We start from the raw sequence: 25,748 nt of genomic DNA, 5'->3' as shown, positions 1-25,748 counted from the left end.
GACACTGGTGCAAGTCTCTTGCTACAAGGTTGCTAGAAGGCGTTCCTAGCTTTGGTTGCTCTAGTAATATTTATAAAACAAACTCTGCGAGAGATGGAAGAAGTGTGCTCCGTTGCTTTACTCCTATTGCCAGTAGCTCCCGAAAGTCGCTCATTAATTGCATAAAGTTGAAATAATCTCAACTTTGTTAAATCGCTAGACACGGCTACTTCCTGTCGCCAATGGTCACTGTCGCTCATGTTGCCGGAAGTCACCAGGTCTCCATTGAAATGAATGACATCGCCTCGCTTTGTGGCTGGTGGTGTGAAGGAACAGTGAATAGAAAAATGAAATGGATTTAAACCACGTCTGTAACATAAGACTATAATAAAAATGTGCGGTTGCACACACAGTAAGGACATCACAGATTTTAGCTGCCTTTAATTTTTAAGTTAAATCAAATTAGCTTTATGAGTCAACTGAACTGTTTTTTTAATTGTGTAGAATTTACTTTAAAATCTAGTTGTAAATTATAAAATGACAGAGAGGACAAAAAAAAGCACATCAATCTCAAATGGGTGCTCGACCAAGAGAGTTAATCGAAGTAGGAACAAAAGGTGGCACACCAGAGCTCCAAAAATATATAAAAAATAATGTATAATTTAAAAAACTATTACATGGCGCGTAACATTTCGAGCACACAGGCTGATGAAGTCTTTTAAACTCAATATTCAAGTCAGTTCAATATAATTTAAATTCAAATGACTCAGAAAGTTAATTTGATTTACCTTAAAAATGTAAGGCAGCCTATTTTTTTAAGCTTTTTACCTTAAGTTTTTAAGTAGATTTTTAACGTTGCATGAGAATAATATGAAATCCGGATTTGTCTTAAATTGATAAGAAATTAATTCTAAATTCATATTAAAATCATCAATAATATTGCCTTTTAACGGCATACTTGGAAAATCTAAACTCAGTTTGTGATATTATTGAGATCTCTTCTGAAATGTTAATCGAGACATTTGTGTGACATCTGGCTCTTTTTTAGGAGAAGTATGGAGGGAAACGAGATCCAAGAGACTTGACAAAGCTAAGATTTCCATTATCTTTCCGTTTAGAAAACATAAATTTTACACTACCATAATATTCATGTATTTTAACAGTATCTCATTTGTTCCTGCTTTTATATCTTGTAAACAATTCTAGGAGACTACATTGATATGTAAATGAAATACAACTGAGATCTCAATTCTTCTGAACAATGGAAGAGCAACCTATGAGCAATACAGTTAGTGAGAGCAATAATGCTTTGTGACTAAATTTCTGCATCCAAATGACAGATTATTAGATTATGATTCTAGTTAATTCAGTTTTTCCTTATTCATATAATTTGAAAAATGTTTTAATTCATAATTACCCAAAATCAGCCAATGAGAAAGCAAAACATATTCTAGGTCAGAATTTAGAATTCAGAAGTATTACATAATAAATATTGCATATAGAGATTTAATATTTGACCTGTGTTTCTCTCTCCTATATCTTAAATGTGTGCTTTCTCTGTGAGTGCGTGCGTATCTGTCTGTGTGTTATGTGTGTCTGTGTGTCTGTGTGTGTGTGTGTGCGCGCCGGCATGTCTGTCCGTGTGTGTGTCTATGTCGATGTGTGTAAATATGAGTGCATATTGTGTGTGTGGAGCGTTTGTATATGGTTATGTCTGTATTCTGTATTTTCAACTTTTTCTTGTTTTTACAGGTATATGACTTCAGTTGATTTGCTTGTAGTCATTGTAAAATTGTATAAAGCGCTATATAAATAAAGTTGAGTTGAGTTGAGTTGAGTCAATGCATATTCAATAACCTTAATTCAACCAATATCAATTCAGAATAAGCTTAGAATAAATAATTTGTAATGCAGATGAAAGTTAAACAACATATATAAGTATAATATTACAGCACATCAAAGTTTTGAAAAAGAAAATCACTTATGAAAATTTGCCATGTCCTGATTTCCAAACAGAGATAATATCCTCTGGATTCAGTCTGAACAATTTCCAGAAGAGACAGTTATAGGTCTTTTAAAAACCGGCATGTGAATTATCACTGAATCAATCTGCCACTTATATGCAGTGCAGGGAATTCACAGATAATATGTTTGTTCATGTTTCCAAGGTTTAGGCAGCAGTGTTAAATGACTAACCACATTTTTTTCATATGGTAATTTATGGATTGCTCACCTGCTTTACACTCGCATGCAGCATACAGGTAGTTGTTGGTACGCAAGAGTTTGCACTGGCCATACGTGCCACAGTCGTTGATGCAGGGGGTCAGGTAAGAACGAAGGTAAACCTCGGCTGTAACATTAATGCACATCTCAAACCTACAGCGGACAATAAAGATAAACTGAGGCGATGGGCAAAATATGCACTTTTTTAAACTAAGTTAATATTTATGTTGCACTCTTAACCACTTTCCATTATGTAAATCTACTCACCCATGTTCCGTGGCACACAATGAACGCAGACTGAGATACCACGTGCCGGTCTGTGGATACGGTATCCTCAGCTTTGTGATATTTGCGGTGGTGTTAATGGAGAGTTGAAATCCTGAAACCGAATCTGAAAAAGGACAAGGTGGCAGGGGATGAGCAAAGCACTTAACATTATAACCAGTGGTTGGATGGTTTGGGAATGATAATTTACAATTATTACAGTGAGTGTTCCAGAGGAAACCCTGCATGCAACTTCTGTGCCCAGAGAGGCCCCCCCAGGACCCACGTTAGGGTCCCAAGAAGGTATGGAGCGGAGATGAGACGGATTCCGCCCTCTCGCGCCCCTTAGGAACTACATACAAATTCACTGTGGAGGGGAGATGTTAGTCTCCAGTCTCTTAGGAAGGACAACGCGACCCCGATCGAGCACCTCAGTGGGTCTTCTCGTTGAGAGAGACACCAGGACGAGAAGAGGCGCCATCTAGAGGCGTATAACCACCTAGTAGATGGGGCCCTAGCCTGGTTGATGGTCTCCGCCATAGAGGGGGAGTGGCCATCTCAGGATCTTCTTGTCCCGTCTAGAGACCAGACATGGAGGTTTCAGAGGTCTGATCTGGGATGCCAGAACGTGTCCTCCCCCTGAGAGAGCAGGTCCTCTGTCAGGGGAATGGGTCAGGGGGAGTCGCTGTCCAGAGCATCAACCATGAAGCCAAGAGCGGTTAGACCAGTGCGGTGTAACCAATAACACTTGGTGCTCCTCTTCCCTGACTTTGCACAGTGTCTGTGCAAGGAGGCTCCTGGGGGGGAGGTGTGTTTCCGCCCATCCCGCGGTCAGCTGTGCGCAAGGGGGGCCTCGGACACAGAGTACAAAGCGGGTAATGGTGGTGTTGCAGGAGGCGAATAGGTTTACCTAGGCTTGTCCAAACAGCATCCAAATGAGCTGGACTGCGGGGGTGGAGGCGCCACTTTCTGCGAGGTGTATACTGACGAGAAAGCGCGTTGGCTGTCTGGTTCAGTTTGCCCGGGATGTGTGTGGCCCGCAGGGAGCGGATCACCTGTTGACTCCACAGGAGGAGGCGTCGAGCAAGTCGTCTTAGCCGCCGTGAGTGTACGCCACCATGACGATTAATGTACGCCACAGCTGTAGTGCTGTCCTTGAACCAGCACGTGCTTGTCCCGCACGAGAGGCCGCAGCCTCCTCAATGCAAGTAGCACAGCCCACAACTCTAGGCAATTGATATGCCAGCGCAGGCGGGTGTTCGTTCTACGCCCCGTTACTGCGTGCCCGTTACACACTGCACCGTACCCCTGTAGGGAGGCGTCCGTCGTCACCACGACATGCCTTGTAACCTGCACGAGGGGGTCCCCCGATCGGAGAAAAGTCATGGAAGACCAAGGGGTTAGGGTGTGACGGCAGAAGGGCGTCATCACCATGCGCCTGCTGCCGGTGTGCCACGCTGTCTTCGGAACTCGACTCTATAGCCAGTGTTGAAGCGGTCTCATGTGCATCAACCCGAGGGGTATTACCCCCGCCGAGGATGCCATGTGTCCCAGGAGCCTCTGAAATTGTTTCAGGGGGACCGCTGGCTGCCTGAACTGTTCCAGGCAGTTCAACACCGACTGGGCACGTGCTGCGGACAGTCGCACTGTCATGGTGACAGAGTTTAGTTTCATACCGAGAAAGAGGATGCTCTGCACTGGGGAGAGCTTGCTCTTCTCTCGGTTGACCTGTAATCCCAAAAGATTTAGGTGCCGGAGCACCAGGTCCCTTTGTGTACACAACAGATCTTGCGAGTGTACCAAGATAAGCCAGTCATCGAGATAGTTTAGTACCCGCACACCTTCCTCCCTTCATCTTTGTGAAGACCGTGGGGACAGGGACAGACCGAAAGGAAGAACAGATCGATTGCCACGAAACCAATCTTGACACCTGATAGATGTCTGGATGCGCTTCTGCGTGAGCATCCTGAACGGCAGCTTGTGAAGGTGCTTTGTTCAGGGTACGCAGACCTATGGGGCGTGACCCGCCGTCTTTCTTGGGAACGATGAAGTGCGGGCTGTAACCCAATGAACATCTTGGTTTTGAGGGACAAACTCGATACCAGTTTCGCCAGAAGGGTGGTTACCTCTACCCGATGTACGGAGGCGTCCCTGGAGAGTCTCTGGCTAACTGGATCGAGTAACCAAGACGGACCGCCCTCATTAGCCACCGAGACAGTGTGGGCAGCTCTCGAACTCCCAGGGACTGTGACAGGGGGACCAAGGGGACAGTCTGCTTCATCATTCCCAAGGGGGGTGGTTCGTCGGCTGGCGGAGCTAACCATATGTCGCGGGGGGTCCCTGAAGGGAAGGTTGGCTCTGCCTTTCCATTATGCCGGGCACAGTCCAGTGGGGTGTGCGATCGGCTGCAAGTACACCTGGGGAGAACGGAAAAACTCTGTGATTAAGTGGGCGCCAGGCCCTGAAAAGGGTCCGGCTTTGGTGACAAGGCAGGAGCCGTTCTGTACCGACGGATCAGAGCCATGGCTGTGAAGGTCGGGCCTTATGTTGTTCTCCCTGGGGTTTTCCCGTCAGTGTTCCTTTTCTCGCGAGAAGGTTGCTGACGGGGTGGAGGTTTCCCCCTCGACCTCCGCTTCCGGGGTGCCGCCTGTGGGGGCACAGGAACCGGAGCCGATGTCGAAGGGGTCCTGGGCTGCCGCGAAACAGACGTCATGCGGGATCTCGGAGGCCTCTAGGCGGGCTAATTGCCACTGTCTGCTTCTTCACCGTCAAAAACTGCTGAGCACAGTCCTTGACAGTGTTACCAACAACCCACCCTGTGAGACGGGTGCATCAAGAGAGTGGATTTTCTCGGTGACATTCTTCTGCGCAAGGTACACTGGGGGGTGTCTCTCCTGGACCACTACCGTGGACATCGCCCGACCCAGGGCCCGTGCCGCCACCTTGGTCACCCGTAGAGCGATGTCAGAATTCAATGAATGAAATTCATTTAATTTCTTTTTTGCTTTCAGTAGCATAGTTTTGGACCAAAGCCTGAGGGAACTTCATGCAATGTAATAAATTCACAGTTATGAACATTACAGCAAAGGGCATCAGCCCAAAACAATTTAAAAGACAACTGGAAATAAATGTAAAATTTGCTTTTCCCTTCACATTTTTACATCCAAACCTTTGACTGAACACCTGGTCCATAATACAGCCTATTCAAGACACAAAAACGTGACACTGTGTGATCAAACACTAAAGTTATGGTTGTACATTAAATTTAGGAAAGAGTTTATCATTAGTAGAGTATAATAGTTGAAAATGTGTGACCATTCAAAGTAATAAGTATTGATTTCATACAGTTATGGAAAAAGTTATCTTGCTCAGAATCTATCAAAAGGTCTACAATAGTCTATCCTTACAAACTTTAGCAAAGTCAATCAAAATCAAAACAAAATGAGTTTTTGTCGGAGCTACTTTCTTGTAAACTACACTCTTATAAACATTCCATTCCATTCCATTTTCTACCGCTTATCCGAACTACCTCGGGTCACGGGGAGCCTGCGCCTATCTCAGGAGTCATCGGGCATCAAGGCAGGATACACCCTGGATGGAGTGCCAACCCATCGCAGGGCACGCACACTCACTCATTCACACCCTACGGACAATTTTTCCAGAGATGCCAATCAACCTACCATGCATGTCTTTGGACCAGGGAGGAAACCGGAGTACCCGGAGGAAACCCCCGAGGCACGGGGAGAACATGCGAACTCCACACACACAAGTCGGAAGCGGGAATCGAACCCCCAACCCTGGAGGTGTGAGGCGAACGTGCTAATCACTAAGCCACCGTGCCCCCCTCTTATAAACATAAAAGTATAAAATACTTAAAAAACATGAAATTGTCTTGATATTTAACAAAAAACAAACATTATGCAAACCCGTCAATATGCAAAACCAGACAATCAGATTACAGCTTGCCAAACTGAGGAAGTAATTTTCATATAAAGCATTTTAGGGAGAGTGAATGGAATGTAGGTGTTTTGTCTTGGTTCAGACTAGAGTGTTATTACACATGAAAATGCAAAAGATTTTTACACTCTCAAAATGATGGGTTGTTTCAACCAATGGTTGGGTCAGATGTAGACACACCCAACTAGTGGTGGGCGGAATGACCAATATTTATTACAGTTTGTTTAAATGCTCGACTTAAAATGTAGGCAAGTTATGAAAATGTACAAATTATGATTTGTTCCATTAAGATTTGTTATTAATTTATATTTTTCTTCTGGCTATATCATATGTTTACAGTAGGAAGATAGACAACATGTGTAATTCGCCGGACTGGAAAGAAGGTTAAAAGAATGTTTGGTTTGTTAATTTGTTATGCATTGATTAATTCACACGTTTTTTCATCATAAATTGCAATTTTCAGAGCGCCGAATTAACCACGCCTACTTAATTACATTCCAGGGAATACACAGAATAGAAAAATCTATCACGGTTGTCATAATCTTCTGCCGTTACGGCATTCTACGTCACACCACCCAGCCCTACACCCAACTGTTGGGGTTATACATAGAAAAACATGTCAATATAATCCAACGGATGGGTTTGTCCATATTTGAACCAACAATGGGTTATAACAAGCCAATATTTTAAGCGCGTAGACTAAATGAAATGTAAGATTCTCCTACCAGATTCACATCTGACTGATGAGTTGTCATGAAGAGACAGCGGCATTCCATGATTCAAGCAGCCAAAGATTGTAATATTCTCCCCTCTCACTGAAGACTGTAAGAAAAACAGAGAAAATAAGTTTCAACTTCAATAAAGATAAGTGGACATCGAAGCCAATTAAAAGTTACTTTGAAACGTAGACAGCGGGCGAGAAAAAGCAGGTCAAAAAAGGGTTTGGAGGGCTAGGGAGAAGCCTGTGATATAACCATTCAAGTTGTGATAATTTCATGGGAATATCAAAGGAAAAGTGCTTCTTTATAGATGTGTTAAAGGCCAATCATCTTGAGCCGCAAATCCCCTATCTACAGACGTCTGAAAATGAAGATGTTCGGCTTTCACACGATTCATAAATAATACAGAGAGGCTTGATGAATAAGTGAATCCAGGACAAGGCAAATTAGCGAACTCTTTCCCTCAAATGCAAATTGTGGAGAGAGAGGAGTAAATAGGCACTTTGAAGCAGACTGCCATGTTCGGTTGGCTAATCAGAGATGTTCATTACATTCTATGAGGCAGTAAGCAGTTGGACAGCCTAACGATGATTAATAATTAAATGACTTGTCTCGTGTCGTAGTGTGAAAGCACATAACAGATCCCAAAGAAGCCGAACAGGGCCTCTGGCCTCTAGAAACGTAAGCTCCACTCTCTAATGTGGACGTCTAACAGTGCTGCAGTAACTGAAAAATTTACGAGGAATAAATGTGAATCCATTTGCTATATGTTAACAAGAAATATTCAAATTCATATTTTGTGATTAATGCCCTTATAAATAACCTTTATATCTTTTGCTGTTTTTGAGACTCTGATTATGTTTTTTTGATGTTTAACGATGGATGTTCATGTTTCTAATCTTAAAGAACTGTATGTCCCGCCCATACCATATCAGCGAGTTTACGCTTCTCAGGCTGTTGTGATTGGTCGATGCCCCTCCCAGTGCACGTTTATTCATAAATTTTGGCTTTTAGCAATTAACAGTGACAATGGCATCAACTTCACTTTATCAGTTAAAAACATGCAGATCGATCAAAGTGTAATTGAGGTCTGCTAGTGCATGTGCAAATGTCAATCTTTGTTAGAGATCCCAATTTTTTTCCAACTACCGCGAGGAAAATGACACCAGACCGATTGGCATCAGACCGGTTATATTAATTAACACTAATAACAGAAGTGTTAGTTTTGCCTTTTTGGCCCGAGTTGGATAATAAACAAATTGACCATGGATACATTTGCAATCAGGACTTCAAATGTCATTTCATAGAAGTGTTTAAGAGGTAAGCACACACACACACACAGTGTATTACACAGAACAGCTTTCACAGCCGATGTTAAATTCATGGAAGCTTTTATTTGACTGTTGGTTATCTTAGAATGTGTGGAGCTGAATTCTTATTAACGGCTGTAGGTCTGTGCTGAAAGTGAAGGTAATTGCGCAGCTCAGTCAAATGTTTACAATCTGATAACCAAACACAACTCCAGGGTTATTCCATTTCTCCCATTTTTGGCATATTCCTTTTTGACGGAGGTTATTAAAAACACTCTCAATAGTACCTGGGAACTAGAGGGATGCAGTTCGATTCCAGCCTCTCTGTATAGTCCTTGAAAAGCGAATTCTGTTAAAGACAATATCTCGCTTGGCACTGAACTTTGTGCTTTATAATTTTGCAAGTATTATTTAAGCTCTAACCGCAACATTACACATTAAAACTAAAGGTTGAAAAATGTGATCGCGGGAAATGGCCGCTTCAAGATTAATTTGAGATATATGGTAGAAAAGGCAGTTTTACATACATTTTAAATCATAAATGTGAAATCATAAAGGTCTCTGAGACGTACTGCAGATGCAGATGAGCGAACAATAAATAAATTCATCTTCCAGATGAAAATGCAGACGTCAAATAGACATCTCCTAGATGTATGTGCTATAAGGGATTTATATTATTATAGTATATTATTAATATATTACTCAGGACTTGAAGTAGTCTACATTATATGTCTATATCGAAGTTGACTTTCAAATATTATTCTACCATGAAATATTCACTAATGTAAAAAGTGTGACAATGTGCCCCTGTTACGCCCAAATCAATTTAAATTTAAAATATCAAGCTATACTGTACAAAATCTTCTATGGAGTCTTGGCTTTGTCAGGCTTTAGTTTCCACTTGTCACCATCATTGGAAATCTCTGACATTTTCTCTCTCCTCATGAAGCCTGACAGCTCTGTGAAACAGACAATAAAGCAAAAGGACTACTCTCTGTAATTTAAGAACGTCCGTAACATATAATCCTAATCTACACCACCATCTTCTGAAACAAAAGCTTCAAGCTGGTATTTTCAGTTATCATTACAACACCAGCTGAAATTTCTTGGCATCTCTTGTTCTCAATAGTCAACGCGGAGTGTTTTAATGTCAATGCTGTGCCAAGCACCTGTGTTGAGCTGGCCTCTTACCAAACCCCTATCTGAAATGTAAATTTTTAACAATGATGGATGACCAGCTAGGTTCACTCAGGGCAGCTCTTGGCTGTCATTCAAGCCGCTATCAAAAATAACGGCCCACAAAAGTTTTATTCCACACTCCGAACTTGAGTGACCACAAGAAGGTTGTCAAATGTGAAAGCTACATGTACCGCAGTATTGGCAGTTAATAGACAGGGTAGCACCTGGTGACTTGCAAATAAACTGTCATTGAAAACAAATAATGTCAATAACAGGAGAAAATTAATTAGTTTTGTTTTGCATTATGCTTTTAATTTATAACTACTGTAAATCAAAAAGACAAATATAAATAACTTCTTGGACATTAATCAAATTGATGGCACATTGTACTTAATGTGCAGATGTTGAGAAGGCTGTCACAGTGATTAGGAACACTTTAAATGATTGATTGAATCTAATAGGATGCAAGGAGAGGTCAATGATTTGAAGAACAAAAGATAGAAGAACAATTACAGACAAATGGGAGGACAAATGAGGTAAATCAGATAAAAAAGACTTCATAGGGAATGAATTGTGCCCGCTGATATCGCATTTTGTCCAGCAGACTGTCTTCTGAGAGTTGCAGTACTGAGTGCATCAGCTCGCTGCCTTCATACTCGAAGGACGTAATTATCCAGGGAAAATGAAGAACTTGCTTGCTGGAGAAATCACTTAAGAACTGAGGGCACGCCTGAATCAGACTTGACCTCAAACTGTCCATGAAAGGCACTCAGAGCACCCTTGGCGGGGGGACTTCTTGACACACACACCCCCATGGACACAGACTCACCTTCACAAAAGATAGATTCCTTGCACACATAAACACAAGAACTCTTTATATCTCATGGCCTTTTCTGCAGCTCATTAGCATGACGCCCTGGCTCATCTCGCACCTTTCTTGGTTTTCTCTCAGTTGTGCATGTTGACGACAAACTCATGAGCCGAGGGCACAGCGCGCAAATGCTGTTGTATGTTTTTCCCAAAAAGCCTGCCAAAGCAGTTGAATCAAACAGTTCACAAGTCCAGAAATTTTGAGAAAGTTGAAGTAAGATCTTTACAGTTGCATTCTTCTGTATGCTGAATCAAAACAATTCGTTGATAAAAAAGTTATTTAAATGTCTTTTCTAAATAAAAGCATATTTAAATCTAGGAAAATGTTTATTTATTCATCAAAGATTTATAAAGACCACCATGCTGCCATGCTGCCTGTTTACTGTATCATGATGCTATTTATCCCATGTAAAAATAATGTGGAATCGTGCAAAATCAGACTTTGCTTCGAGTGAAATTAAAGTCTGAAAAAAGAAGAAAGCCATCCATGAATGACAATAAGAATATGTTTAACTTTTTGCCTGGTGTCTTGTCATACTGCCAGCAGACAAATTGCAATGTCTCCAAACATTGCCTTCCAGGTACATTCAGTAATCATTAACTCTGGGCATCAGTGCTATCATATGGATTGTTGAAATGAGATGATCCAGAATGTCATTTGTGCTGTTACAGATTTCTCTGACCCTCTGAGCAATTGTCACTTTGCTTTAATTGAAATAGAATTCCTCTTTCTGAAAGCATTTTGAGCCTGTTTATAATATAATGAAAATACCACGGGCCATGCTATGAGAGATTCCATTTTCGGGAATATCAGAAGCAGAGCATTAAGTTATCTTCAGCTGTCTTACATTTACATTTACATTTAGGCATTTGACAGACGCTTTTATCCAAAGCGACTTACATTGCTTTATCCTATACATTTTACATAGGCATTTGCATCCCCTGGGATCGAACCCACAACCTTGCGTTGTTAACGCAATGCTCTTACCACTAAGCTAAGTCTTAATGTCCTATGTAAATATTGTCAATTTCCAGTGAATATGTTACAAATTGCATTGTATATTGTGGTAAATTTTAAGATGAAATTTTTTAATTTATAACAATATCACCATAACCATATTAACTCTACGTGTGATTTCATGAATTTAGAAATGTGATGTACAATATTGACAATTCAGTGAATATTTATTCAGTGTCAATTGTTGTTTATCAATAAACTGTTTGCTTGTATTTGGTTTTAGTATTTCTGCTTATTAAAATATTGTGAATAGCAATACAAAAAATAGGATAAACTGAGAAATGGTGCATCCTAGCACCCAAGGTGGTTCCAGCAGTGGTGTAGTGGTCCCTGGAGAAGTGGGTATACTCTCAATGTTTGCCCAGAAAAACGCCCTGTTTCAGAAACAGTGACTTTTAAGACTACTCTATTTAGTTTACCCAAAAATCCGTCAGTAGTATTTGATCATTGTCACTTAATTTCTGCTGCTTTATCTCAGGGAGGAAGGACTATGGAATATTAAACCAATACTGGCCCACAGACTAGTGAGGGACAACTTTGCATTTTTAGTGAAATATTCTCTTACTTGGCAAGTCAGTAGTTTCTTTTTTGTCTTTGAACAGCTGATTTGAAACAGATAACGTGTAGCGTCACTAACATTAGCTGAGCTGCTGGCTGATGTTGATTCGCGAGCACGTTTAACATTTTCAAAGGAAAATTTGCTTGGATCGCTCTCTTCATCTTACCGATTCATCACAAATAGACAAATCATTTCAAGTAAACTTGTAGAAATATTTACCTCGGCATGACCCGCCCTTCTCTGCCTCCGATTGGCTCATTCGTCGTCATGCCTAAAGTTAACCAAGCTTATCAGTAAAGGCAGAGATTACTAGCCAATAAGAGGCAGAGTAGCGTGGGTCATGGCTTCACCATCCTAGGGAAAAATTGGCAATTTGGCTCTTCGATACTACTGCATGTTGAGCATCAGGGGGGATTTAGAAGCGGGTATACGCAATGCTGACTGAAAAATAAGTGGGTATACGCCGTATACCCGCTGATAGCCTGGACTACACATCTGGGTTCCAGACCATTTTAATAAAAGGGTGCCTCAAAAGCCTTGAGGGTTCCTCAGAGAACAGCCCTTCGTTAAACGGTGCTTTGAATTTCCCATTAGGGTTCTGCCAGTGTGGCAATGTGAAGAAGCCAAAATGGTTCCTCAAAAAATCTTTACTTTTTACAGTGTAACACAGTTTCTAAAAAACATTCATTACATTTCAGCAAACAAGGATAATCAGGACTGGAAATTCATTTCATGTGTGGTAAGGAAAGTAATATCAAGGGCTTACAAGACTTTCTAGCATACAGTGTGCAAACATGAGCACAATTATTTGTTTGTTTTCCTGTCAAGATCGTGGATATTTCTCCCCTGCTCATTTCTGTCTGGGTAATTTGAACTTCAGGTGTTCCTGCTTGCTGAAACTAATGCCAATGCCAAAGGGTCGATACTCCAACTCTTGTACTGATAAACTGTAGACCTAGAATACATTTTAAGTTGCTTCGGATTTCCCAAATGCATCAATGTAATCACACAAGCTGTTTTTAAAGACATTCGTTGTCTGGTCTTACCCGCTTTCTGACTATTAGCACTTCAGTCTTCAAGATGATGTGTGCCTGCTGGTGGAAACAGGAACGGCTCCTATTAAGCCATGTGCTTATAAAACTGAGCTATGTCAATAGTGCAGACATCCATCATCTATCCATCCTATCAAGATATTTCCCTGATGGCAGCATATGGCTAAAAATTGGAAATCATTTACTTTATGACTGTGGCGCACACCCAAGGGGCCCGTCTGTACCTGTAAAATAACCTTTTTGTTATTGCCCAGTTCAGCCAGTAAAGGACAAAAATACCACCAATCATCAGCTACTCACTAAAGTGCATGTTGGAGAAATTCAATCTTCGCCTCCATAACCGACGACAAATGACCTGATATAGCTCACCAGAGACAGTCAATGAACAGTCCATTGCTTTTGGGGAAGTTTAACAACCAGACTTCACCAATCAACAACAGACCGTTAGAATGACCTTGCCTGGCCAAGCTGGTCTGTTTGATGGTTTTGAAGGGGTTTTGAACCTTATGGGACCAACTACAAATTATATTGTGCAAACGGTCAGATTTGACCAGAAAGTAAGGACCGTAAACATCCCTAACTTATATCTGTTCTCCCACGCTCATGCTTACCCTGACATTTTTATACATCTTTTAAGAAGTGTTCATCTCAATAAAACACTCATTCTAGTGTTGAAATGATTAAACGACTCACCAAATCTGGAATAATGGATAAAAAAGACCATTATGTGATGACGCTTTATATCAGTGCAGTCCTAGACTTTTAAGCTGTCAAAAAAACATGTTAGCAACACTTCCTCCTCAGCGATGCTGTCATAACTCTCATTCACTCTGCAGCATCTTTTAGCTACTAAAAGCCTCACATGTGGGTTTTTCTTTTAGTAACCTCAGCCACAGAGGTCTCTCCTTTTCTGCTCAATGTCACTCCAGCAAACATCTATTAAATGCAGCAATAAAAGCGAGAGAGCTGTATAAAGGCCGTTCTGAGAGTTGCGGCCTTCACCAGACTTTAAGGTTTGACATAAACTAATTAAAAGGTCAATGTTCCTTTCTTGATTTAATATGGAAACTTTCAATGAGTTTTTAGTGACATCTTAATGATTAAATAATCTTAGAATCCTTATATCAAGTCGCAGTTACAGTACGTTTGTCCTCAAGAACCAAAGACAAACAAGGACATGGTGACATTTGCGAGATCCTGTTTAGTTCGCACCTCTACGGCAATTGGGTGTTGGCAAGCGCTTTCTAACATTGCATATTAATCAGACTAAGGTGCAATGAGCTGCTGCCTCCCACAAGCTGAAGTGATCCAAAGTTCTATTCTTGAATCTTTTAAATATTAATAATATAACATTATCATTAGAAATATATCTTTTTTAAACGAAATATATCTTTTGGGAACAAAATCACCTTAGAAATGGTTGGGTGGCTTTATCATAACTCAGCTGGTATAGTACCAGCGACACGGAAGTCACAGGTTTAAAGTAATAAGATGTATGCAATGTAAATAGTTTTGATAAAAGCATCTGCAAAATTCAGAGAGCTGGGTAGTTATTGATTACTTGTAATCTTGACTACGTAATCAGATTCCAAAAATCAAGTTTTTGTAATTGAATCACGTTACATTTTAAAATACTTGTACAGTGTACAAGAGTACAAGAGTACAGTTACATTTTTTTTACAGATTACATTACATAGATTGCATTAAAGATTACCTTTCATTTTTTTGTTAAGACTACCACTTTAACTGTTAAGACAACCACCCACGATGTTTTTGTTTAGAAGCATTTATGTTCGCTTTGTATTGTTCAAGAACAGTGTTAATCTTCACAACCTAGCAACAATAATACTATGATTTGCGCAATTAGCGTAAATCACAACATTCATTGCGAAACTGAAATCCAAATAGATTTGTGCTTCTGAATTGTCCATTCCCAGCATTCACAATATATCATCCATTTACAAACTTCTTTTTCACAAAGGTAATACATGTAAAAAATATTCATATGTTCTCCATTGTTTAAATTGGATTTATAATAAATAATCACACGCACAGGCGAGTGATACATTTAATATTTCACATCCTTGGTTTTGTTTTTTTGTGACTGTGTGTACCTGTCATTTGTAATCGAGTCTGTTGTGAACATTTACACTTGCTTTTAGCAAACCGTTACTAATGTGGCTATAGTATATGCAGGTATTTATGAATCTAAATGATGTAGACAAAATAGTTATGTTTAGATTAAAATCTTATTTTCAGAATGCCGTCTGAATACCTTTTGTTTTAACCATCACTGCATGAATATTACACCCATTTACATTGATTTGGTATCAAAACTTGATATCTACACTTCAAGGCCTTTTTTCTATTCTTTAACAATTTTCAGTGTCATTACATGTGCTGTTGTATTGCAGTCATTCGGTATAAAGGCATTTGACTAATGTATAGTACTTAATATAATTTAATATCACTTTCATGTTTTAAAATGTAACAAGAAAGTGTTGTGTCCACAGATACAACAGGTAAAGATAAAACAGGCACTTGTAAACAAATGTAATCTAAATACAATCAAAAAGTAGTCAGATTACATTACAAGAAATGTGTAACCTAAGGGATTACGTTACTGACCACAATTTGTTCTGTATGTCATTACTGATAACCGTAACTTTCTCGGTCAAGTTTGCTGTTTTCTCATTTACCTGCGTTTTCCAGTAAATCTATAAAGAATTTAGCTACTTTCTGATGGAGATTTGGCTAGTAATACTCTGACAGATTTAGGGGGATTACAGATTTACAACAAGAATCACAGTGACTGAAACAAGCTAATCCTTTAAACATAAATTAGGCACATCTAAAAAAGAAAGTGTTACAGTAATGCCCTTTAAAAGTTTACACCTAAACAAAATGACACAAATAGATATAAAAATAGCTTCATGCAATATGTTTTCAATATGTAAGTTCAAAAACTAAGGAGATAACGTGTAATTAAATTAAATGAGAATTAACAGTTGTCACCAGAAAGCAACGTTACAAAAATGCACAACTTTTTACATTTTAAGCCATTTAAACTTACCACATTGAGTTTAAGCTCCATGTTCAGAACACCTCCGCTATCCAACACCGGCATGAGGTTGATGGCAAATATGGCTGCCCTGTCTGGAGGGATGGAGATGTTGGGTCCAAAGAAGATGTAGAAATGAACTGAAAAGGTGTCCAGCTCGTTCCGCAGTGTTGGTCTGATAGGCCAACATTTATTTGTATCAGCTGTTGGTGCTAAATAAGTGATGCTGTCTTCAGATTTTAGTAAAGTCCCTTGATCTGAATTGTTCTGGGGCAAGCTAGGCAGGCCGGCGGCAGGAAGAGTTTCCGAAAGAGAGAAGCCCATCGCAGTGCCAAACGACTGAGGCATGTTCATGGCTGAGGAGCCTTTGGTAACAGTGGGCTTGGAACAATCTGCAAAGAAAAGTTCAAAGGAGGTATTTAAAATTGAAACACCACACGTTTCCTACAGAGGAACTTTAAACTAGTTGAAAGGAATGTATTATAGAGATAAAACAAAGATGTCTTCAACTTTGACGAATCCCTGGACTGGAGTTGACAGCTTGAACTATCAAACTGTGTTACTCTAAGGCAAAAAGCATCTTCATGTCATCTACCGGTCCTTTTAAATCTAACCAGAATTTTCAGTAGAGACATATTTTGCCTGTCTTTAAAAGTCTGCTTGGAGATGACAGATTGCCAAATGATTGCTAAAAGTGAGTTCGAACGACCCACCCCTCACTGTCAAAGGGTAAGAATTTAAGTCAGTTTTTGGGGGAATTTTTGTAATGAAAATGTGTCCTTTTAAATACCAACTGCCAATAATTAGGATTAAATGGATGTCAGAAGCACAACAAATGTTAATACAAAAACAACATCATTTCCTCACCAGCTTCAGCTGCGCAGTGAGGATGAAGTGTGACAAGTAATTTTAGTTTTGTCCCTATCAACCAAGTTTGAATCCACCTTTCGCCAAACTAACTCTTCTACATTTTCAGTCACATATCTTAAGCGTTTATTTTATTATTTTTTACGTACGGGAACATTTACTTTTTATACATGTTTTTCGATGCTGATCTCACAGCATGTCTTTGTCAACTTTAGTCACATGAAATAATTTCCCAAAAACAAAATTGTTGACAGTGAAAATGCAAACTGATGCAGAGCAAACTGATGAAAAGTATTTGGACCTCAAAATTAAATAATAAATGTGGGGGGAAACAACAAAAAAGGTCTACTTTTTCATAAAAGGTCCACCCCTTTCACAAGGCTTAGTATACGGTCCTGGAGGAGAGCATATGTCTATCTGATATTTCACACCAGACAAGAAAATCTACCACCCCTTGTGTAGATTTAGTGTTTATTCGAATTGTGATTTATTCTTCGCATTACCGAATCACTGTGTCCTAATACACAGAAAATTGAGGTTGTAATTGCTCTTAACATCTTTTAATTGCAGTCTTTGTAGTGACATGGTATACTTTGCGAATTAGAAGGAATTATGAATCAGATTTTGATTTCATATAAATTTGCTAAACAATGCAGCAGAATTGATATTGGTACTGAGGACAACAAGGAAATCATTTACATCTCATGTCATTGTCTCTTGATTATCTCCGGGCTTTGAACATTCAGTGATGAGGACTCAGGATTTCCATAAAGATTTTTTTTCGTACTATAACAAAAGCAGCAAACAGGTTGAAATTAATACAAATATTAATGAAATGTTGTGTCACTTTATTTGCACAGCTCTGTTTCAGAGTGTATTACATAAGTCTCTAACCCTTCAATACGAGTATTCTTGGTTTTCATTTGCCCTCATTAACTTCCAAAGTAAGGGTAAATTCAACCATATTTCTGGGAGATTTTTTTATTTCATTTAGAACATAAAATTGTGACCTAAAATTGAAATAAAATGGTTAACTCCATGAATAACATGCTGCGCATATAACTAAATAATGCATGTACACACATAAACAATTAAATGTTGTGATGTCTCACAAAAGGGTGCTTGAAAGCTCTTAAACATTGATGCTATATTTACCCACTGTTGGTGATTTGTTATTCAGAATTATAAGAGGTTTAGTGCTATTTAACGTTGAGAAGAATTTCTTTTATTTTGTTTGAAGACGCTGTTACGGTGATTTGTGTTTAATTTGATTGAGCACTTAGACCTTTTAACTTGTTCTGTCAGTGAAATGGTGTTTCAATAGAACAAAATTGCTTGCACTTTCACAAAAAGAATATACCCCACCAGGTAATGTGATTGTAGGCAGAATGAACCAAATTTTGACATTGAAATAAATGAGAAAGTGGGCAAATGAAACTAAATCCACCCCATGTTACAGCAGTAATAAGATGCAAAACTGTTGGATTTTACAAAGCAAACTACTAGAAGTAACAAAATTGACTGAATGCAGGGCCAACCCTTGAACCAGGGATGAGAAAATGCTTTCAACAATTGTGGCTGGACTTTGGATTAAAGGAACAGTTCACTCAAAAATGAAAATTCTGTCATGAATTACTCACTCTCTATGTGTTACAAACCTGTATATATTTCTTTGTTTGATTGAACACAGAGAAGGACATTTGAACGAATGCTTGTAACCAAACAGTATTTGGACCCTATTGACTACCATAGGAAAAATGATAATGGTATTCAACAGTGCCTCAGAAATGTTTGCTGTCCATTATTATTATTTTGTGTTCAACAGAAAAACAAATAAAGTTATTTTTCCTTCTAAGGTAGTCAATGGGGTCCAAGAACTGTTTGGTTACTAGCATTCGTTCAAATGTCCTTCTCTGTGTTCATCAGAACAAAGAAATTTAATGATGTTTTATAAACAAAGTTCGGGAGGAGCCGGAGCATATAATCAAACCCGGCTGGTTCGCAATCAGTAATCATGGCTTCCACCCTACCGGCTAAGCGAGCCAGCCCATAAATAAGAAAAACTTCTTACCTGCGACATCTCTACAGTTTCAAACACCCCCCCAGCTCCTTCCCCGAACTCACTCCGTTAGCAGAATCTGGGGGGGGTTTGCTCTGGGTTCGGGCCGTTTCCGAGCTCGGGACACTCACCCTAGCGGGGGGAGTGTTCCGGTTTCAGAAGGAACCAGCGAGTTCGGAGCCCGCTCCCTTGGACAGCACGCCAAACACGCATACCATTTACACTTCTGCTAACCATTATTATCTGCATAGGTGAACTCGTGAATACAGTTTTGGAACAATTAAAAAAGGTTTTGGGGTGAACTATATCCTTGAGCAACAAGAAATCTAAAACAGCACTGTAAGTCATGAGTAACTCACCATACTTGCAACAGGATAAATATTATCATGGTTAGGATAAGTGTAATTAAATGTCAGTCAATGCAGAGCTCCTATACGTTGATGCTTTCTGGTGACCCAATTTTTATGTAGCATCAAAGTAGAATTGGTAATCATTGTTAGTGCATCACCACCTGAATCTACAATGTAGAGCAGAACTATTGAATGATTATCAGTATACCAAGGCACATACAGTGTGCATTTATTAAGAATGTACTATTAAATTATTTTTAAACCATACTTAGGCCCGGTTTCAGAGTCAAGGCTTAAGCTAAACTGTGTCTGTGAAACCGGGCTTATTGTTCTCATACGAAAAGTATTCTGCCTAGTTGTAAGTCCAAAGGGGAATGAATGACAAAGTTATTGGCTTGTAAAAAAGTCTACTCTGACTATTTATATTTGTCTTAACTTCAACAAATATTTGTGTACCTTATGTCTGTGTTAAGCTAATGCATATAACGCTAACATTAACATGTATTGTTATTTCTGGGTTATAACAGTTTGTTCATCTAGCTATGAACTCGGCTAATTTAAGTGTTCAATCTATTATCGTCTATCTATTATCTACTATCCTCTTCGGATGTTTTTTTTTCAGACTCGGGCTGTAACTGGTAAGGTAAAATCCCCACCATCTCTGTCTATACACTGTATATAATATCCAACCACCTGTAAACCGTAATAATGTTAGGCCTTCCATTTGCGGCACATGCTGAACACCAATCACAACGGACCACACCATCTGACCTATCACATGACACTAGGCTAGCGGATAGAAGGGGATCAGACAGATGAATCGCGGAACGAATCATTTGAGAGTCTGCCTATTATTAAGACATAATAGTGTTTTTACACCTTCTATGTAAATAAACTTGTTGGACACTCCATAAACCAAAGAAGGATCTCTTTAAAAAAAGTCACTTTGCAAAAATTCCCATCACATATTCTGTTGGTGGTCATTAAGTTCAAACATGCAAATTAGTTGAGGACAAATGTCAGGGGCCAAAGTTGTAAATGTCCTGTTTTAATTCTGACATTGAACAGTGAAACTGAAATCTGGCCTGCCCAAGACTCAATTAAAGCGCAAATCCTGCAATGCTTACCAGGCTTTCCCGTCTGATCAAATCAAGCCTTTTTGCTTCTCTGTAATTACTTCTATTTTGTCATGAAATGTCATTATAGTTATTACTGACAAAAGCAATGATGGGCAAAGAATCACAATTAGTGAGTGGAGGCCATCATTGAGGACTAGCACATGAACACGCCGTCAGGTTTGCATGAAAATTTGTCATCAAGTGTTCTGTTCAGCAGCTGTTTGGCCACCGATGCTTTCACTGCCACTGAAACCTTCTTTTAACAGGTCAGGGTACATAAATGGCATGTGAGAGCTTCATCAGTAATCACTGACTCATTCGCTTACCTATTTATATATAGATACGGATGTGGAACGTTATAAATGGGGCAATTGTCAAGATTTCTTTGTCATGTGGTGGTTACCTAGCAACCAAACATTCTGCCGCTTATAAAGTCCTTATCAACATCAAAGTGTGTGTCAAAGGGAAGGTTTTCTCAGGAAAAAGTATAACTTTTGTGTGCTTTCATGTATAAAAAATGCAATATAATGCAGTGATCATTGGTGTTGCTTTAGGAAAACCACAGAATACATTTTTTGTCATGGTCCTTTTTCCCCACGGTGTTTTCCTCTGCCTGTTTCTCCTGTGTTCCCCCCTTCAGGAAATCCTGAAGCACCCGCAAGGTCCTCCTGCCCGAGAAGGCCTGTCTGTCTCGTATGAAATTTGAAAACAAACATCAAAGAGATTCAGAAAAGGCTTTGGCGAAAGTGCTGGCACTGCTTAAGACCAAAATGGACTCCTGTGTTTGTTCAGAGAGAAATGTTGACTATGACCTCAAAAACATCATCCCTAAAGAGGAGCACAGTGTTGGAAACATTATGCTTTAGGGCTTTTTATCTCTGCTACGGTCTCAGGATGACTTCACCGCATTGAGGGGCTGAGGGACAGGCACATGTACTGTGAAATCTTGGACGAGAACCTCTTTTCCCTTAACTAGATCATGATCAACACTAGAAATGTCTTACCTCTGTACTTGGTGGAGAAACCCTTGTTTGGAAGCACAAAGTTATGTTTTGTTGGGGGATCAAATACTTATTTATCTGAATGAAATGCAAATCAATTAATAACCTTTACAACACATTTTTTTCCATGATTTTTTAAAAGTATTCTGACCGAATCAGTTAAAATGAACCCCCCATAAAGATTATAGACCCTTCATTTCTTTTTAAGCAGGCAAACTTACAAAGTCAGCAGGGGATCAAATACTTTTAAAAGTAAAAATAAAATTTGCCCCGTTGAGTACGCACCTACTGAAATTGAGTACCTATTCATTGAATATGCGATTTCGGAATCAGCCATTGTCTTGTCTACTTTTACATTATTTTGCGTGCTGTGTTCTTGGAAATTGGGATTACCTGTGTTTACTCCCGTGTTCTTTTGAACTTGTGTTATTTTAGAAATTCTCCCTCGTCTGTAGTTCCAGGTGATTCTGTGACAATTATTTAATTTTATGCAATAGAAGTGTAGATGATTTATTCCATAACGCCACCTAAAATTCTTTTAGTTTTTTTGCAGTCTGCGCTAGTAAGATTAGTGCTACTCAGAACCAACATAGGCCACACATATGAACTGTCACAGCTATGTGATTTAGTATTCCTTTAGCAAGAGCTCTTCAAGAACATACAAGATTAAAAAGCTCTGTGATGTGTTTGTCAAGGGGCGTTGCGTTCAGAGCTTCCTTTTGCAAACACGATGGAAAAGGTTTCCCGCCTCCCACTGGATATTCAATGTAAGTTGACAAAAGACCACTCATCTCTAATAAGTCTCTCTTGAGATGTAACATGCTCGACTTTCACAACATTGAAAACGTGTTTCGATAGACATGACAGACTCACGATGAACAAGAAAAAAATGCTGGAGGAAAACCATGAAATTTTCTCGTATAAGAGCCTCAAATTCTTTCAATTTTTGCCAGCAGAGACTTTTGCAAACATTGCTATTAGATTTCAAACTCAACAATATTATTCTGATGTGGTTGTCAGTGAATGTTTGTACATTGCTCACTCAACGTGAGAATTTCAACCAAATCAGAAAACATCTCTTTGTAATGCCAATGCCTATCATTACTCCTTCTCAACTTTTGTGCATCGCTCTGTTCGCAAGTTAAAAACTTCACTGGTTTTTGACCGTTTGATGAATCCAGCATCTGGTTATGTAAATGAAAAAGCTGCCTTCCAGTAGCTTGAGATTGCCTTCCTGAGTTGGATCAAAGTTTCACTTTTTGACAAGTGCCCTGAGCTAATGCTGCATCAGTTTAACAAAGCCACGCTTTAATGGCACTGCTAATATATACGATCAAATGTTCCCCAAATTAGAGGAGATGGAATGCCTAGAGTGGGAATGAGTCTCAACTGTTATTCAACATTGAATGCATTATGCACACCTCCGCTAACGGATATTTCTTTTTCAAGTGGTACATTTTCGGAGCTCAAGGCATAGACGGGGTGCTCAATTAATAATGTATTTTTTGTTTATTAGACTGTACGCAATTAATTCTAACGTGCATACTTCATTGTAACGTCAAAGACCGCGGCTACACTTTTCATCTGTGGAAGTGCACGTCAACAGTCATTCATGAAATATAAAAGGTCAAAAGCTTTGTATAGCAATTAAAAACGACTGCAAAGAAAGAAAGAAAACATTGCTGCGGTGGTGTAGGCAGAGCGAGAGTGCTTTGGGCCCTTCTTCACGTTGAGTTACTGAAGGAACCTATTATTATCTATGATGGTGAAAGCACAGGAGAGAATGGTCATTTCAGGCACTGCGGTTCACTATGTTATTGTTTCTCATTTCCTTCCACTTCGAGTCTCATACCACATGGGGCACCAATAAAGCATTGTGTGCATTATCCTGTGCTTTCTAATGAAAGTGTGCTGGGCCCAGTATTGATTTAAATGCAAAGTGAAAAGAGCGAATATGTCACTGAGATTAAGAAGGCAATATGAAGGCAATATATTAGCAGGCTGGTCGGCTACAATCTATCCATTCATCTTTGAAATCAGCCAAACTATGTATACATCCTATTTATATACCATGGAAAATCCTGTTAGTGATCGGCTGCTATGGCCACCGGTTTTGATAAATGTGAAAATACAAAGCACAATAAAAGTAGTCCAACAATGCTGATTTAAAAAAATATGGAAAATGTCGGATCTTATACTTGAGCACAAACTGAGATTTTCATTACTCCCACAGTGGTGTGAGGATATGAACAAGGGGAGCGGACAGATGAGATGTGGGTGGTACGTGCACATTCCTCAAATAAATTCCTCCCCCAGACTTCTGCCAATGCAAATCACACCCCAAGTCATGAGGCTATGCAATGCAGCTGAGAACTCCGGGTGGAAGGACAGGAGGTATGCAGCACATGACTGTAACACAGTGGAAATTATGCAAGTGTCTCTTATCAAAGATCAGGGGTGGTCGAGACCCTCTGTTGAGCCAGAGGTCAAGGAAAGGAGATGAAGCAACTCCTGCTGTATTGCTATGGTAACTGTTCTCTGGGAAGGGAAAGGTTTAAGAGAGCAGAACAAGGCTTCTACTGATGTCGATGCATCTAGATGACTGCTATTTGTTCCTTAGCATAGGATTTACTGTACTTGAAAGTTTAAGCACCCATCATCTGTTTCTTCTGTTTGGGTGCCTGGTTACATGAAAACCCTTAAATGAGAGTTTTCTTGAGGGGGAAATCCCTAAGGGAAGTAATTTCTTCGAGAGCATTGCAACTACGGTTTTGACCGTCGCCCTTACTTAAGTGTTTAAACACCAGTATTCCAAGATAGTTTATGTCAAAACATGGAAATAGAGCAGCAGTTCCCACAGTTATGATATAAAACATAGACCACAAATTAAACATTACATCATTACAGTAAAACATTTGAATTGTGGACAATATTAACATGAAAAATACGACACTAAAGACGTTAAAGTTATTGTTTTAGATAAACTCACATAAAGGAAAAACACCCTCTGAAACCGCTATAACGCAACAAACTGATATTTATTTCAATAATAGCCCATCATCAGTCTCATTTATCTTTGAAAATGAGCGTCATTAATTCCTCCTCTTCAAAATACATGAAAGAATTCATCGCGCTTGAGACTTATGGGAGTTGTATTGGTCCCTTAATTTTTTTAGATAAAAAAGTAATTTAAGGCAACACATTACAGAACTTAAGGGAACACTTTAGCAGTTAAGGGTAAACACTTATTTACTGCCTTCAGGCGTCGTTTAGTAAACTCTTAGCTTTTTTCTTGAACCCCGGTTCTCATTAAGGGTTCCCTTACACGTATTACAAAAGGTTTTCTTAACTTAAGGGATTTCGTGCAACCGGGCACAGACTATTTTAAGTATTTTAAGGGCTTTACAACGACACTAGATGTCAGGATGATACTTTATGACTCAGTAGTATTACAAGAGTCAATCACAAACTTGATAACATCCTACCTGACCATCCAGTCTTCATAAATATAATGGCAAACAGATTTTGCTTAGGCTCTGAGATACACCCTTGTCCAGTAAAAAATGAGAAAAAGAGGAGAAGGGATGTCAAAAATACCACCCAAAATTACATTAAGAACTTCATAACATGACTAAGTACAAGACAGTTCTTATTCTCTGTACATCCCATTCGCACCGATTGCGTATAAATAACACGCGATGTGCTTAATCATATAATACGGACGCCAAATTGTGATTTTGCGTGCATAAATACGCCTATTTTTGGTGCATATGATACGCCAATGAGCGTGTTTGCATATTAAACAGCAATTTGTCTCATTACCCTGTCCCCAAACCCTAAACCTAATGTTAGCGTCCGTGCATATTATAACCTCTACAATAACCCAAACCCTAAACCTAACAGTATAATTTTAATTATTTCAGTGTTTCCTCTTCATGTACGTTTTAAAATGGCTGCTCTCCACCCAGTTACAAGCAAACATTGGCGTATCATATGCACGCAAAATCGCAATTTGGCGTACGTATTAGACGCTAATGCAACAGCGTGTTATGTATACGCAATTGGTGCGACCAGGTTGCTCTGTAAGGTTGCAGTTTATCTTTTTCAGTTTACACCTAAGTAAAGTTTTCACTACCTGCCAATTAAATACATTCCAGTTAAG

At 39.4% G+C, this 25,748-nt stretch overlaps 1 protein-coding gene across 1 annotated transcript in view; it reads right to left on the bottom strand.

The window, feature by feature from the left end:
* The window catches only part of tmem8b (transmembrane protein 8B), a 120,232-nt gene that overhangs the window by 15,917 nt on the left and 78,567 nt on the right, over positions 1 to 25,748 (bottom strand). Inside the window, exons 6-9 of the mRNA XM_056746407.1 lie at positions 16,204 to 16,583; positions 7,149 to 7,245; positions 2,470 to 2,593; positions 2,213 to 2,355 (exon numbers count right to left, since the gene is read on the bottom strand). Of these exons, the coding sequence (XP_056602385.1) occupies positions 2,213 to 2,355; positions 2,470 to 2,593; positions 7,149 to 7,245; positions 16,204 to 16,583 (744 nt within the window). The remainder of the gene's footprint in view (positions 1 to 2,212; positions 2,356 to 2,469; positions 2,594 to 7,148; positions 7,246 to 16,203; positions 16,584 to 25,748) is intronic.

The sequence above is a fragment of the Triplophysa dalaica genome, chromosome 4, assembly GCF_015846415.1.
Source record: "Triplophysa dalaica isolate WHDGS20190420 chromosome 4, ASM1584641v1, whole genome shotgun sequence".
Lineage (NCBI taxonomy): Eukaryota > Metazoa > Chordata > Actinopteri > Cypriniformes > Nemacheilidae > Triplophysa > Triplophysa dalaica.
Note: the sequence above shows the minus strand (reverse complement) of the source record. Positions and strands in the feature narration are given on the sequence as shown.